Below are 16,792 nucleotides of genomic sequence, written 5' to 3' on the forward strand. Positions count from 1 at the left end.
CCCGAGTTACGAAAATACTCCCGTACCGATCGCATTTAACCATAGTTACCGGTATTTTTTAAATACTATTATTTTCACCGCCGTTTTTTCAGTCACCCCTTCCCCAGAAAGGAAAATCTGAAATCATCAATTATCATCGTTGATCACAAACAATAAGAATAACGAGCATGTAGGTCACATCAAATTTACTCATATTAATGTTTAATTGTATAAGAATGGGCATATTTCTAATTACGTTTGAAGAATGAACAATTTCACAAAGCTAGTAACTAATGTTATAATACTAGTGTGTGTAGAGCTCATAGAAAATAAACATCTTTAAAATGCCTGAACAATAAAATTGAACCCATGATTGTTAGAAGAGAATATTCTTGTTTTCAAACACATTGCATAGAAAATATATGTCCTCTTTTCACAATAGCCGAATCAAGTATGACAAATTAGAGCTATTATTAGCACCAGATTTCCACATCACTTTTTTCCTTTATTTTACTTTGCCCGTTTCATTATGTTTCATGACTTCTTCTGTAGAAGTTGAAATTTTCGAGGGAAACATATCCCTAAACTTCGGTGAAATGTAGTTGGTAAATTGCTTCCAGGGAATTCACAAATAACTTTCAGGTATATCTAATACTTCAGATTGGAAATTATTATACACGTTTGTTCAAATATGTATGGATCTACCTAATTTAAGATTAATCTATTTCTTATGCTTTTAAACCCAAATGCGCAACCACAGAGGAGATCTGCGAGGTACATTGCCCTCAAGTTTTTTCTTTCTGATGCTATTGCCCCAAAATCGTCCGAACATACATTGTTCTCTCTATTATTTGCTGCTTTCAGTTTCCTTAAATCAATTTTTCTTTATCTTTTCCTTAATTCTTGTTCTGAACAGCCATTTGTTAATTGTTTAGGTGAAAATTATAATGAGTTCCAATCCTAAATTTCATGGTCCATAACTTAGAAACCAAACTTCTGCACGTAATAGGTAAGTCTAGTCCTACCATTCCATGCTCAGTTTCTTCAAGATCGGATTACTTCTACACATCATGTACAAATATGCGAGTTGCGTTCAAGTTATAACACTTCCATTTTTCTCAGGGCTGGCAACATATTGGAATATGCTGGTTGTTTTAAAATACGCAAGCACAATTGTCAATGCGTGACAGAGATGGCAACACCGTACGGCACACAAAACTAGTCGCAGCGATGAGAGCAATAACTTTGATATTTTTTGATATTTGATCAGCCGGTCTGGCGACATGATCGAACGAGTGATGAAAGTTGTTTTGGAGGATTGCCGAATGACTGTGAAACACATCACCTCCAAATTTGGCATTTCTGTGTTGTCTGTGCACACTGTCTTCAGATCAGTTTGTGCGAGGAAGAGATTTCCTTGATTTGTTGTCTCATGACGTTCTACCTTCTTTGAACTGTCGCACCTACGAATGCACATTTCACATATCCATGACACCATCATCACATGTTTTACTCAACTGGCGATGAATTTCAAGCGGTGTTACAACACCCAAATGGAGAAAACGAATGATTACACGCTGTTCTTGTAAGTATCAAAAACAGCCATCATTCTCACCGCTGCTGCTAGAGTTGTGTGTGCCGTATAGTGTTGCCATCTCTGTCACGCATTCACAAAAAGTGCTCGCGTATTTTAAAATAAACAGCACGGTTTTATATGTTACCAGTCTTGAGAAAAACTGGAAGTGTTATAACTTGGATGCACCTCGTACTATCTTGTTTAAAACTAGTAAAAAAATTTGTCGTAAAAAATTTGTCCTTCATTTGAGTTTTATGTATAACTTCTTAACCAAAGTTATGCACACTATAATATTTCACAAAGTCAAGATCTACCATCATTGCCACGTTTGATCAATATTGGATCAGTTTGGCAGACCATATACGGTATGCACTCTACTTATGATTTACAGCTAATAGAAAAATCGAATGAAGGACGACAAAATGTATAATTTCTTTTACTCTTTTTAGTTTTATTTAAAAAAAACAATTAATAGATTTGCGTATGTACCCTGCATGATTAAGGTTATGTAAAAGAACAGCATTAAGTATGAACTTCGCTTCATAAATAAGTTAATAAATATAAGTAGATAAATCTAAAGAGTATTTGTAACTGCAGATATAAATACTGTACTAATGGTATAGCTCTTTTTCGTACTACAGCTTTTTAGCACTAAGGGAAATAGCAAGAACAGTTGTGGGAGAAACAAAAGGAAAAGGTCTCATTGGTAAGGAAACGTAGTGGTGTGGTGGTGGAATAAAGAAGTTCAAGAACCTGTGAACGAGAAAAAGGACCGATACAAATAAAACTCTCGTAATCAAGAAGATCTCAGGGATAGCAACAAGCCTAGCTTTGATGAGTTGTACAACCAGGAAACAATATATATATATATAAGCTATATAGTTTCTTCAAAGATAAGAAAGATACGCAAAAGAAAGATATTTTGCATGTGCACTGCATCAAGGATGAAAATAACCAACTTCTGACAAGTTAGGAGCAGTGGCGGCTCGTGGAATTTAAAAGTGGTGGGGCACATCCAAAATACCTACATACTAGGGCGTCATATATATATATAGGGTAAAGTAAGGTATGTTCGTGATAAATTACTATAAAGTCGATATTTCTACTAAAAGTTAAAACCTAAGCAAAAAGTAAGGCTGCATATAGATAGTGCGTACATTGCTTTACACTGTTCCGCTGTATTGTTTATTCTGCATACAATCTGTAGTGTGTATCAAGTTAGTTTATAAAATGAATACATGCATAGGTAATTTCGTGAGAGGTAAGGAAAGTTCGTGATAGTGGGTAGGTATATTCGTGATAACACTGTAATTAGTACAATATAATAATGCTGATTGAACATAGGAATGAAATATCAGCAGGAAAGAAACGCCTTGCAGTTATAAAGCGTTTGATACACAGAATACGCTAACCGTAATCGACAGGACTACCTAGTTCCTATCCACTATGATGTGGGTATGTAAATATGCCTCATCAATTCTTAATAGCAAATCACACATAGAAACAAACACACAGATTAGGTCCATCACACAAAAACGAAGTTCGTTTGAACAAGTTCGTGTAACAGTAAGTCGTCATCAGAACTTGGAGGAGTTGTGGCGCAAGAATCACACATAAACACATGAACACACCCGACCTGTCATCCTGCTTTTGACAAAGCACATGGTATGGCACTAAACAGAAAGAACATTGGATCCACTTATCCTTTGTCTTATTATGCGCATTGTCTTCATAGCTTTCACCATACACATCACATTCCCGATCGTCATCACGAATTGCCTGTTTCTAAAGGATAGGCCTAGCTTTATTGTTATAGGAAGATCTTGAATTCTAAGGTTGATCAGCATAGTTAGTATTTTGCACGTTAGTAAGGTTAGAAACCGAGAGCTTTCTCGGTCGACCAACTTCCTTTCTGTCAGTAGTATTAGGACTAAGTTCATTCAGACATTTTGCGGATGAATCTATCTGCTTTCGTGTTTTGGACGGAACTCTCAGATTTAGTCCGTATCTTTTCTTGAACTCACCCCACAACCATTTATTTGCACATTCACTTTCAGTGTTTATGATAAGGTTTTTTCTCCCTGCTGATATAGCAATCTCGTATGCGAGACTCCTGATTTGCTTTACCGTAAGTCCAAAGCCAGTTTCCTGCATATTATGGATAATGTAGTGATAAACTTTTAATTCTAGTTCAGGTGTCAATGCATCCCATTTGCGGCACTGCAGCATATGTTTCATTTCCAATATCAGCTAGGCCTTGTCTCTTGAAGAAATCGTTTAGGATACAGCACGTAATTTTCATCACTCTTGAGGCTCTTCACACAGAATAACCTCCCACGTTCACCATTTTAGCTGCCCTCGCAAAGTATTTCTGCTCACATGCTCGATATTTTCCTTTCGTGGGTGGTGTCTGAAACAACCTAAATAGGTCTAGTTATTCACTATGAATAAGTGTAAACATAATATTGACAAAATGGGATCATGGATTTTTACTAGGAGCGAAAAGTTCAAGATAAGCAGGACGTTGGTCTATAGACATATTGGAAGGAAAGTGGACCACAGTCGAGGTTAGTTGATAGGGCTATAGCCGTACCTAAGCATTAGGCAATTATTTATCGTTGATGGAGTTTTCAATTGCGTGCGCAGTTAATTTAATATGTGAATACTGTGGACGAGGTATTTTTATTGTCATGAAGGACAGGTAATTTCGTTACAGTAAGGTAATCTCGTGATAGCCTCTACACAAGAATCAGACTGATAATTACACGTGATATTTATTAGACTACTATCCTGTGACACGATAACTACGAAAATTTGACCTTCTTGGCAGAAATGAAGCCCTGATTTCAAGCTACTTGGCAACTTGTCCATAGATGAAAATGTTCATTAAGAATTTTACATGTGTTCTTAAGAGTCTAAAATGTTTAAAAAGCGACACACAGACACACTACTACCACAGAAAATTAAATGAATATATCAGTTATGAAACCAAACACCAATATTTACGTGCCTCGTTTTGCTGTCGTTGTTATCTCATGAAAATAACAGACGTGACACAATCTTCGGCACAATGTAAACAATACTCCTTCCTCTGTCTTGTTTCTTTCCCTTCAAACCTATTTGTGCACATGGCCCAGCGGCACCGGCCTACACATGAAACTGGATCCATGCTCGATCTTGTGGCAAAAAATGGAAATCTTACTGGGATAAGTTTCTTTGCTACAGTTGCTTAAAAAATTATCATGAAATTACTTATACCACGAATATACCTTACTTTACCCTATATATAACATTAATAATATTATAATTTTTGTACACGCTTTTACTGAAACGTTTATTGTACGTTCTATTTTTATCTTTGAACACTTGGTTTATGGATAGCTCTGGTCTTGGTGGGCCTAATTCTTTTGGTAAAAGACGATCTTGATAATCTAGGTTTTTAGTTCGTAAGTATCTTACCTTGTAAAAGGGAAAGTCGTCGTTGCCATAGAAACTACCGTTTCCATAACAACGAATCCTGTCACTTCTTGTCAGTCTAAAACTGTTTGAAGAAAAGAATAAGTCGTGAGTGGGAACCCTTCACCCCTGGTGGGGATGTTCATGAAGCTATCAGCTTAGGTCTAATTACGTTGGAATATATTAGCCGTTTCTTAATTTTGAACATACTAGATTCGATCGAAACGAGAAAACTTTTTATCGGACTTCTAAAGAGAATGAAATAAAATAACTAAATACATGACCGTGTTTATTACATCTAGGATTCCCAGTCACGACCCCCTTTTCAGTTTTATTAAAAAATAGAAGAAGAAGATGAAGAAAGGAAAAGGAAAATAGAAAAGGAAAGAGGTAAAGTAAGAAGGTGATAAAGAGGAAGCTGTTACTGAATATTTTGAAAAATATGGTAAAGAAAAGTGAATAATTATCGAATTCCAATAGCTATTGGGTTAATATTTGGTATTAAGGTGATCAAGGGTAGACACATGTTAACCCATACATCCCCGATCTAGATCCATTTAACCCTAACTACCAAATTATCCCGATCTAGATCTGAGATAGATGAGAAAGTTTAATTCTACAGTTTATTCAATATTTCCACTAATATCCAATATTTGAAAAATAAACGACGAAGTTGATGGCATGTTAGAATCGACCACAAAGAAAAAAAAAATCAGAGTATTACATATTCGTAGAAGATTTTGACTCTCACAGTTCTCCCATGCTGATCATTCGTTCAGGCTACTTCAGTCCTTTTTACTTCCTTCATAGAGCCAACTTAAGTTAGTATTAACATTCAATGAGTTTAATTGATAACTACCATTAATTATAATAAATCACACATATATGTCAAAATAATGGATGCACTTAACACTAAACCTACATTTCACTCACACACACATTCATACAGGACAATGTATACTTCGGGTTGTATTTAGTTAAATTAAACTAACCTAACTACATTACTATATACATTTATTACATTTCAATAAAAGAAAAATTAGTTGGACATAACAGGGAAAAAATTTAATACATGGAAAGAATGTTTCATTAACATGCATAGAAATTCGCTAATTTTATCAAGACCAAATAACACATTTCTCTTCCTATATATATATTAAAAGTTGAATTACATAAAAGAGAATTTGACAAAAAAAAAAAATGAAAGACAAAAATAGAAAAAATTCAAAGATCAATACATTTAGGATTCAATGTAATGAATATATATATATCGTTGCGGAAAAAGAAAGAAAAAATAAATAAATATATATATATATATATATATATATATATATATATATATATATATATATTGGTTAATCATTCTAAAAAAAAAAACACTTTAGTAACATTTTATTAGGTCTCTGTCCCAAGAGGAGACATTTCGACGATTTTATGAGTCTTTGTTCTCACATCGATAATAGCTCCTTTTTCCAACTCTCTTTTCGCACTGTGGTTTGTGTCCATGAGAGTGTTTAATTGTTTTTGTTTTAGCTATAGACAAATAGTCGCTTCATATCACATATATATTTATATTTCTCATTTCGTCACTCGACGCACTCAATATAAAATTTCAAAGTTTATCAAGGTTAAAAAAAATTTTGAATCCAGTCACAGATATTGAGAACATATTTCCATATTCCGGTATTCACATTAAGTTATCAACTAAATTTCTCTTCATTAAATTTAAGACCAGTAATTTTCTTTATAGTATAGATCTTGTAGTCAAAAGATTCTAGTCACTGAATAGTTAAATTTCTGATCGTAGGGGAAAGATTTGTTTCAGAGTCTACTGATAGAAGATTCGTTGGTGGGGCACACTGTTTCGTAGGTTATTAATTTCACTTTGATCTTGCGAATAAATTTGGATGAGGATTAGGGTTATTTTACTTATCTTACGACCTGCTACTCGTTTTACTTACATGCGGTATTTAACATTATATTCAACTTTAATAGTTACAGACATCAGTAACCACTCAACAAAATGTAATTTATTACAATATACGCGGTAACACTATATGTCACAAATAGTTGGTAACGGTCGGGTGTCAAAAACCTATGGCAACCTAAACAAAACCAGGGTAAATACCGAGCCCATTACATACATACTCGTATATATATATATTCATATTATTCAATACAATAAATTTCACTTTAATATCCATCGTAGTATTTTGTCGACGTTTAAATTCTACATAACCGTTCATATTCGACAAGTATTCATATTTTATAAATGTTTATATTTTATTGGCTCAAAGACAAAACAAAAACCCTGACTATCAAAATTCACTTTTTTCTCTCATAAGGTTGCAACATTGTACTTTCTATGTATAAACCCGATAATCAATAATCATTTTCAATTTACTAAAGATCCGCATATATATATATATAAAAAATAGTTGGTGTTATTTAGTGACATAAGAGGTGGAAATGTAACAAATTGAGCAGGCACGTAACTTTTAAAACTATGTAAACACATATATAGATGTATAAAAAAAAAATCAATGTTATTCGAAACTAGTGGGCCCAAACTATTAATACATACACACTATATGACCAATCAATAGAAATAAAAACCAGAAATCAGTTGTCAATGGATATAATTTGTATGATCCATGAATAACGAATGTTTCTAGGAATCCGAAAGCATAGTGTACCTTCCCATCAATTTCTCCAGTGGTGGATTGAATATCGCGAAAATGGTCCCGAGATGTGCTGCAATACCTCCACGAATTGCATCCCTCGATGTCTCAGTTAGTACATACGATCGAAATAAGTGATATGGAATATTGTACATTTTCATGAGTTTCAGAAATCAGGGGGGGGAAAGGTTGAAAAATTAAAAAAAAAAATCTCGAAGTAATGAAGACAGAGAGAGATAGAGAAGAAGGAAGACGAAGAATAGTGGCGCCAAAGACTTAAGTGAGAAATAACTAACGCTACAAAGACAAAAGTCGAATTTCTATCTCGACAAATCCATAGCCAAAATATTCTTAACATGCCAAAAGGGTGGTCTACTCAAATACGTAGACTCAAGGAACGCCCTGCTGCCAAGGATGCAAGTTCTGTGTCCATCAGATCCCAATCCCACAAGAGTTTGGTTGTAAGATTGAAATCCGATCCCCGTATCCGGCCCAAACCAGCAGGTTCCCGGATATCGTCCGGAAGGTTAGAGAAGGCGCTAATTTAGAATTTCAAGAAAAAAAAAATCATCCGACCTCTTGGAAACTAGAAGATTCCAGAATAGGGATGAAATTAGAGTAATAGCTAAGGTATCCCTAATTAGTAATTCGCCAAAATTAAAAAAAAAATAAATAAATAAACTGAATTTTGGATCGGTGATTTCAATTACCGAAACATCACCGATGGCTACCCAGCGCAGACATGCCACCGTCTGGGACGTCGTTAATTTCCCTCATCTAATTAAACTAAGAAAAGACATGAAAATACTTAAGGGGACTAGGGGTCGACGTCCGGGTACGCTAATGACATGAATATTAATTTAGTAGCAGTTAATTTAATCGGATAGTCCGAACTGAGTTATATGAACACTGCACAATAACTAAATAAGGTAAGCGACAAAAACAAAAAAAAAATCTCGGAGAGGCAATGAATGCTAAAGGTACAAATGACCGAAACCTGTACTTTTCGATGATCACAGGATATAGCAGTTGGTTTTCTTAATTATCATTTCTGTCAACCTTTAGAAGTAATTCCCACATGATACTACTCTATCTATTGAAAGGCTTAAGATCTGGGGCTGTTATTATGAGGTACATAAATGCAAAGTAACACACAATTCCCAACTATAATTTACATTCAAGTAGCAAACTCGGTTGGATGAATGCACTGGTGTGGAAGTCAAAACGCGAGAGATTTTTTTTTTTTTTCGTAAACATATTCATATTTTCACTATATAAAATTCACTAGGCCTATCCATTTAAATATAGGGGTCGTCATCTCGTTCATATTATATATCATATTATTAACATATCATTACGTTCATTCATTATCTACTAATTTTCGCACGAAGTAATATTTTATAAACACCCTATTTCGTACATTTTACACGCAGGCCATACACATATCTACATTACGCAGTAATAAATATATATATATATATATATATAACTATCACAATCTATCACGCTCAAACCACCACACGATCACATTCATCGAACCACGTACTCTTTATTTCGAAGCACCCAAATTGTATTTAACTTGCAGGTTTAAAAAAAAAATCATACATGTATTTACGGAAAGTTAAATTGTCAATGATTAATCTATTTCTGATTTGTTGATAAAACTGAAGCAACAATAGAATTTTCGACAGCCACGGGAAAAAAGAATTTAATACTACATTTTGAACCAAACAGTAACAGCATATGGGCTTTACTTCTATTAAGAAAATAGGTATTCTTTATTTCAGCGGATTATTCATTAACTACTGGACCTAGCAAGCTGAAATTTTCAGTACAGTAAGATCTCATGCTATTTTATACGAAGGTATACTCATCTGAACCGAAAACCATGTCCAATGAAAGTAATTTTTGAATAAATGACTAAAATCCAACAACCTAGATCACTAAGTTATGCGATGTCGTATTGTCAACAAACAATTGAGTACCGAAAACCGGACGCTGTGGCGCTGTAGTGGAGGCATAATTTACCGTGTACTGAAATCTATACTTGTACTCATTAATCAGAAATTTAATATTTACTCTGGTTTATTTCTGTTAGGAAAATGGTACTAAATTAACACATATTTATACACTGTCCAAATTGAAAATTCACACACTCACACAAAACTACTAACTACATACACCACTGCTAATACTATACATAAAACAACTAACTAAACCAAACATGCACCATTTAGTTACATGCATGTTGACAAAATAAATACTCCCTTCTGATATATACCGTCGGCTCTATTAAATTTAGAGGGGGCAAAATGAGAAAGGTAAACACTAGGTCCAATTGACCTGACCAATTGTTTACATAATGACTACCAAAAGTTGATGCCCGGGGGGCACCTTAAGGAGGTTTATGTAGGGTCCCTTCCCCTGAAAGGGGAAAAGGCCCTAAAACGAACAATAACTAACCCATTCCCCCGCTAGAACCGGTTCAATTCAGAAAAGGGGATAGGAGCCCTTTTGAACTAACTTAAGCTGCCATTATGATTATTTACAGTACTATTAAACCTACTACATACATGCAATTACGAAATAAATAATAATAATTCACATTTACTTAATACACGACCAACATGCACTAATCAGGTCGTAATTTCCCTAATCCCTAATTGAATTTGAAAAGATAAAAAAAGTAAAGTCACTCTTTCACTTTTGCTGTTATAGCTGGGCAGCAAACATGGCTTCCTGCAAACCGAAATCCTGAATCAGATATTTTCCCCTGGTTTTGCAGTTCTTTCAACAAAAATATGGGTTTCCTGGCTCCTGATTGATCACACGACGTTTACGATGACATTTAGTCTAAATTTTACCTGTTTTACACTCGAAATCCACGTCTTTACCAGCCAGTATAGCGTAGTTGATTTCCACGGCTGTGCTCGTAGAGTCGTTCTTGATTATTCTCCTAACATTGCGCCGAAAAAGCCAGAGGTAGGAGAATTCCTCCAATCAGAACGAAAACTTTAGCCGCGGAAATTACAAAGCGAATGGAAATTTGGTAAATCCAGATATAACCGGATCTGAAAGTGACTATGGACTACTGAGAGGGGGTGAGGGAAAAGGTTAGGTACCTGACTAAATTCTACATTGGTCTGAAATTAAGAAAATTTATATCCAATGACAGAACTATGTTTCGGTATGACGTCAGAATGGTAAACCTGGAAACTTTTCAACTTATATATCAGAAAATGGGATTTACACTTAATCAAAATATAAATAAATATATTATACAGTGGGAAATATGGTTATTAATGAAACCTTTCGATTCATTATATTTAATTCGAAGTAAAGGGAGTAAATAAATTGTGTAGCTAAACCGAAATTGAATAAAAAAAAATTACTAGGTACAGGGTGCGTAAAAAAAAATTGCCATTAATTTCAACTGTAATGGTACATTACAACCTTATTCATTTCACATGAATTATGACACTACACAAAATAAGCACACTACACTGACACTGACTGACTAGGCCGAATAAGCGCTAATAAGATCATAGTTAAAAAAAAAAAAAAAAAAGACCGCTCACCAGTCTCCGCGCTGTCTATTTCATTGTTAAGGGGGTAGCAGTTTTATTCGGTCGGGTGCAAGCCATCGCGAACACATTTCAAGGCAGGTTAAAGGGTTGCCATGTTATGAACAATTGTTAAGATGGGGGAAAAGAAAAGAAAAAAACTACTGCAACAGTAAATGACTACTAAATTTCTAACAGAAAACAGAGTGACCATTCTCTTGAATTCTGCCATCATTGAAGATCAGTTGCGTGATATTCAGGGACGTATTTAACATTTTTGCCGCCTTCGAGCCATTATAAAAATGCCGCCCCGTCTATAACAATAAATTAAATACCACTATAGAAATTCTGAGACAGTTGCTGATTATGAAACCAAGTTGATGAAATCAGCCAAGTTCAAGAATAATAATACAACATTGAAACATTCAAATTTCTTGCACGGGCGGCTTGGTTGATATGTTTGAAAACTGTAGGTAATTCTTGAAGTTTATCAACAATCACGGGCGCCCATCAGGGGGGGAAAGGTGGGGCGCTCGCCCCTAGAGGAAATTGTACTTCGTAATATCGAAAACCCAATAGAATTTTTACATTAGTTACAGCAAAATTTGAAACCATATTTGAAATGTCGCGTATATTTGCCCCCTCCCCTTGGAAACCACAATATAGGCGCCCTTGTCAACAATGGAAATGTTTTAAAATTACGATAAAAGAATAAGGTGTCAGCAATATGAGAGGGGAAATAATTGATGTAAATTAATAACTGGATTGTTAATTACTTACTTCTTGCCAAGCAGATTCTTCTTCTTCTTTTCAATATTTACAAATGCAATAATCCCGTGTCATATCGCCATAACTATGCATAATAAATAAATACCTGAAATTTCCAAAGCTGGTATTAAAAAAATGGTCTCAGAAAACTCGCTGTCCCAGGCCATGACCCATGTTGGCTCATGTGTAAAAACGCCCCTGATTGATATTTTGTGTAACGAATTATTTGTTTTCAACAATTTATTTCAACTACTATATGTCCATTACTTCAATTATGTGTAGTTTATTTATTACTTTTCTGGGAAACATTTTATACGTAAAGTGTAGCTCCTATTTGAAAATACGATTACAGATGCCGATTGGTAACTTATGCGTGTAAATTTTAGAAGGTCAATGTATTGTAAATTAACTGCGCCATGGTGGCAACCCTTAATATGTCATTCGCTACACCCGGAAAGGCCAAGCATAAACCTTTTCCATCCCCAAATTCTGAAAATGGCTTGACCCTCCTTCCCCCTCCTTCCGTTCCCCTCTGTACAGAGTTGAGTTTCCTTGTCGCGACCTTCTTACCGCTGTATGTTCCATAAGACAGAGCACAGCGCCTCATGCGACAGGTCTCAACATTACTGTGCCCATTTTCAATGGACATAGCCATAACATCCTCTGCCACCTCTGATGATAGGGCTACTGTCAGAGCATAGAGATTGGAAGTCCGCAGCCAGAAAACAACCGTCTCTGTGTTGCCAAGTTTCGTGTATCCTACGAGACCGCATAACCACAGCCTCCTTCACTCGCAAACACGGCTGTGGCGGAACAAATACAAACATTACAAAAAAAAAAAAAAAAAAGCAAAAAAAAGTACTGATTTAATAATTGCAGTTCTATTTAGATCATGAATGGCAGGGCACGTGACCGGGTGCCCCTTAAACAGATCCGCCGCTGGTTAGGAGAAGATAAAGAAGGAGTAGAAGGAGTATTTCCAGAAACCTGAAGAAGATCCGAGGAAAAATTGAAAAAAATCTATCCACAAACCAGGGCATGGTTTAGGTTGTGACTATGGTAGAGGTAGAAAATCACATAAAAAAGATTCAAAGTGGTTAAGCCCCGGGACAAGATAATATCCCATAGTCGAAGCATGGAAAAGTTTGGATAAAGTAGAAATGCAGTGGTTTATTCGACTCTTTAATTGGATATTGGAAGCAGAAAATATGCCAGGAGAATGGAACAGCAACTATGTTGTAAAGTTTTTACAAAGGAGATACGCAACACTGTGGCAATTACACGAGAAGAAAACTAATGAAACATGCAATGAAACTCTAGGATAGAGCGATAGAAGATTGACGGAAGAGATCAAAATAACAAAGGATCAATTTGCCTTCATACCAGAACGTTCGACAACGGATGCAATATTTGCACCCAGAATGCTAATGCAAAAATACAGAGAATACCAGGTCCTCCATGTGGTTTTCATCGTCTAAGAGAAAGCGTATGATAGATTGCCACTGGATCTTCTTTAGTGAACCCTAAAGAAGTGTGTTTCGATCCAAGATATTTACGATGGATGTAGGACAGAAGTGAGGAGCAGGTATGGTGCAACAGAAGATTTTAATGTGAAGTGAGACTCCATCAGGGATCTAGTCTTAGCCCATATATATTTGCAGTTGCCATGGACGTGGTTACAAAGGATATTTAAGAGTTAGCACCTGACTGGGGCGACATCGTACTGGTGAGTAGTGCAAGAGAAATTAGATACCTTTAGGGGAGCAATGGAAAGCAAACGGCTTAAAATTAGCAGAACCCAGGTAGAATATTTACATTGTTCTTTCAGAAAAAGTGTAATCGAAAAATAGGAAAATACGACTGTATGAAGAAGAGGTGGTAATGACGAAGAAATTCACGTACTTGGGATCAATCCTGCAGGAAAATGCAAGAATAGAAGAAAATGTAAACAGCAAAATTAGGAGCGGTTGGACAAAATGGACAGAAACGGCAAGAGTTTTGTGTGACTGTAGACTACCAATACGCTTTAAAGGAAAACTTTACGAAATAGTAATGATACTTGTCATATTATACAGAGAGGAATGTTGGACGACAAAGAGGAAAGACGAACAGAAGTTGCATGTTGCAGAGATGAAGATATTGCAGTGGATGTATGGAGTGACGCGGAAGAACATTACTAAGAATGAATTACTTCAAAGAATAGTAAAAGTGAGACCAGTAGTAGAAAAACTGCTAGAAAGTAGACTGAAATGGTTTGACTAAGAAGTCCTTCGGAATACGCAGCACATCAAGTGGATCCTATAGAACTGAATGGGAAACGACCGCAAGGCCGGCCAATGAAGAAGTGCGGTGATTGTATGGAGAACGATATGGTTCACTGTGGTGTCGCAGTGGATATGATACAAGAAACAGGGGAAGAACAGACACCCCCCTCAAAAGGCGACCCTAGGTAACTGGGGGGAAAGCTTGGAAGAAGCTTCTAAAACGAGTAGTACATACTAGGAAAATAATATTTTCATAGCAATATGTTGACCTGATTACTCGTATGATATTCATATACCTATAACAAATTTAATACAATTCACAAAACTTGCCGCAATTTTACATTTATCTTCGAAAAGTATTTTACATAACCCACCTGACATGCAAATGATTTCTAGTATACTTGAAAAATACTTACGCTCTGCTTTGGTGATAATTGAATATCCCAACGCGGTTTTCACCTCAAGCTCGCTCACTAATCGCATATCGTTTACGGCAGTTCTCGCTAAGATGGGACTTCCTCCCACATGCACTGAATACAAAAGCTCAACTTCACGTTCTTCCTCTCTTGACGTGACGTTATGTATATGCACTTCCACTGGTTCAACCAAGCGTCCAAAACCACGTCGAAATCGTGGTGGCGCCATAGTCGTTGAGTTGGCGTTTTTGATTCCTAAATGCTGTTCCTGTTGGCGTTCGAACGCAGTCTTGTACAGTTTAGCCAACTTATATTGCATGTTCGCGCGAAGGACGTCTTGCGGTATTTCGTTAATGCTATCGTTTTGTTTCAACACTGTAATGATCCAATACTTTTTATGTGGGGGTTTAATTGGTGGAGGTAACGTTGAGGTTAAGGGTGTCTCTAGCGTTGCTGCGACAGTTGTTAGATCTGGTGTTACTGTTGGTGAAGGACGAGGTAGATAGTCGGAGAACGTAGGACTAACAACCGGCACAGTTCGCGTTATTTCCGGAGGAGATGGATGGATTAACGTTGGCGTATTTACATCGTCTGGCCATGAAGGCTGAACACTGATAACACTTTTTGAAGATACACAATTAAACTTACAACTACTCGTCCGTTCTTCCTCGGTCCACACAGTAGTATATAAAGGCGTTGGATACACAGTTGTAATAACAGTTGTTGTTTTAAATACTGTTGTTATTTTCCACGTAGCAGGGAGTCTCCCGCCGGATCCTTTGCCGTCTTCTCCATCTCCTGATCCTGTCCAGAAGAAATCTTCCAGACGATATGTTCGAAGAAGGCCGGACCTGGGTCGAAATGGAGGTGATCTATCTTCAACCACGGGCATTACGTTGCGAGGACTTTGTTGGTGTTGATATTGGCTTTTTTGTTGTGGGTAGTGAGGTTGATTGCGATTGGAACTGTCATCGGATCCAGTACCTGAAATACGAAACAGATATTAATGAACAATTAAGGATTGATTGAACTTTTATTTAACAAATACAACATACGGTTCTTTAAAATTAGTTTTCATTAACATTACGTTGCATTATATACACGTATGCTAATGTTGAGAGACAAAATACCGAGTCGCAATTACGCCGATTCCAAGAGTTTCAGTATACGCGCGCTACCCTAGCCAGCTATTTGAAGTTGGTCATGTAAAACGTACAGAAAAATTTAGGCAAGAGAACAGAACCTAACCAACCCCTGCGTGGCTTCTAACCCGTTCCTACTACTGCTGCTGCTGCTACTACTACTACTACTACTACTACCACAACTACTACTACTACTCTTACTACTACTACTACTACTACTTTTACTAAGGATCCGTATAATAAAACTGCAAGCTTATTTTAATGAAAAAGTGTTATGAAAATTTAAATAAATAATCGGTAAATCACTTTTTTGAGTTTTATTTTCAATGTTATTTTAATGAAAAGAGTGTTATGAATATTTAAAAAAATAAAAAAAAACTTTCCTTGGGCAGGGTTTTAACCCACGCCAAAAACAATTTTCATTACTAGCATGTTGCGCTAGCAAGCTCGGCTACGAGGGCACACAACAGTTGGCCTTTACTTTCCGCTATATGTAGATCATGATTCTTGATGTCCTATCCGCATCGGCCAATAAGATCAGAGGATATCTGAAACTCTTCGGATCCGTGAAAATTCTACCGAGTCCAAAAAACTGTATACACATTTTAACAAAGAAAGCTCTATTTTGTGTGCAGGTGCTATTGTTAATTATACAGCTTGACGTTCAAAAATTCGGTCATTAATAACCCAGTTCCTTCAGATTTCTGGAATGGATTTCGAAGCCCAGTTTCATATTACCGCGTTGGCGCGGCCTGTTCCCTGGAGACGCCGTTCATGCTTTAATGGCGCTATAGTTATGAGAACCCATTTTATTCAGTTAAACTGTTTTATTTAGCTGGTAAACATTAAAATTTAATTTGCTTTTCATTTAGTTTTTAATTTTCTTTATTCAAAGGACTCCACAGGTAAACTCATTTCTAGTTAAATACATATAGCATATATTGTAT

General features: G+C 36.1%; 1 protein-coding gene across 2 annotated transcripts in view; it reads right to left on the reverse strand.

Moving 5' to 3' along the window:
- Positions 1–16,792, reverse strand: part of LOC145670318 (uncharacterized) — a 127,198-nt gene that overhangs the window by 41,049 nt on the left and 69,357 nt on the right. For both annotated transcript variants that reach the window (XM_081738818.1, XM_081738819.1), the window contains exon 2: positions 14,704–15,687. In XM_081738818.1, coding sequence (XP_081594944.1) covers positions 14,704–15,687 — 984 coding nt within the window. The remainder of the gene's footprint in view (positions 1–14,703; positions 15,688–16,792) is intronic.

The sequence above is a fragment of the Thermobia domestica genome, chromosome 14 (genome assembly GCF_964235325.1).
Source record: "Thermobia domestica chromosome 14, izTheDome1.hap1.1, whole genome shotgun sequence".
NCBI lineage: Eukaryota > Metazoa > Arthropoda > Insecta > Zygentoma > Lepismatidae > Thermobia > Thermobia domestica.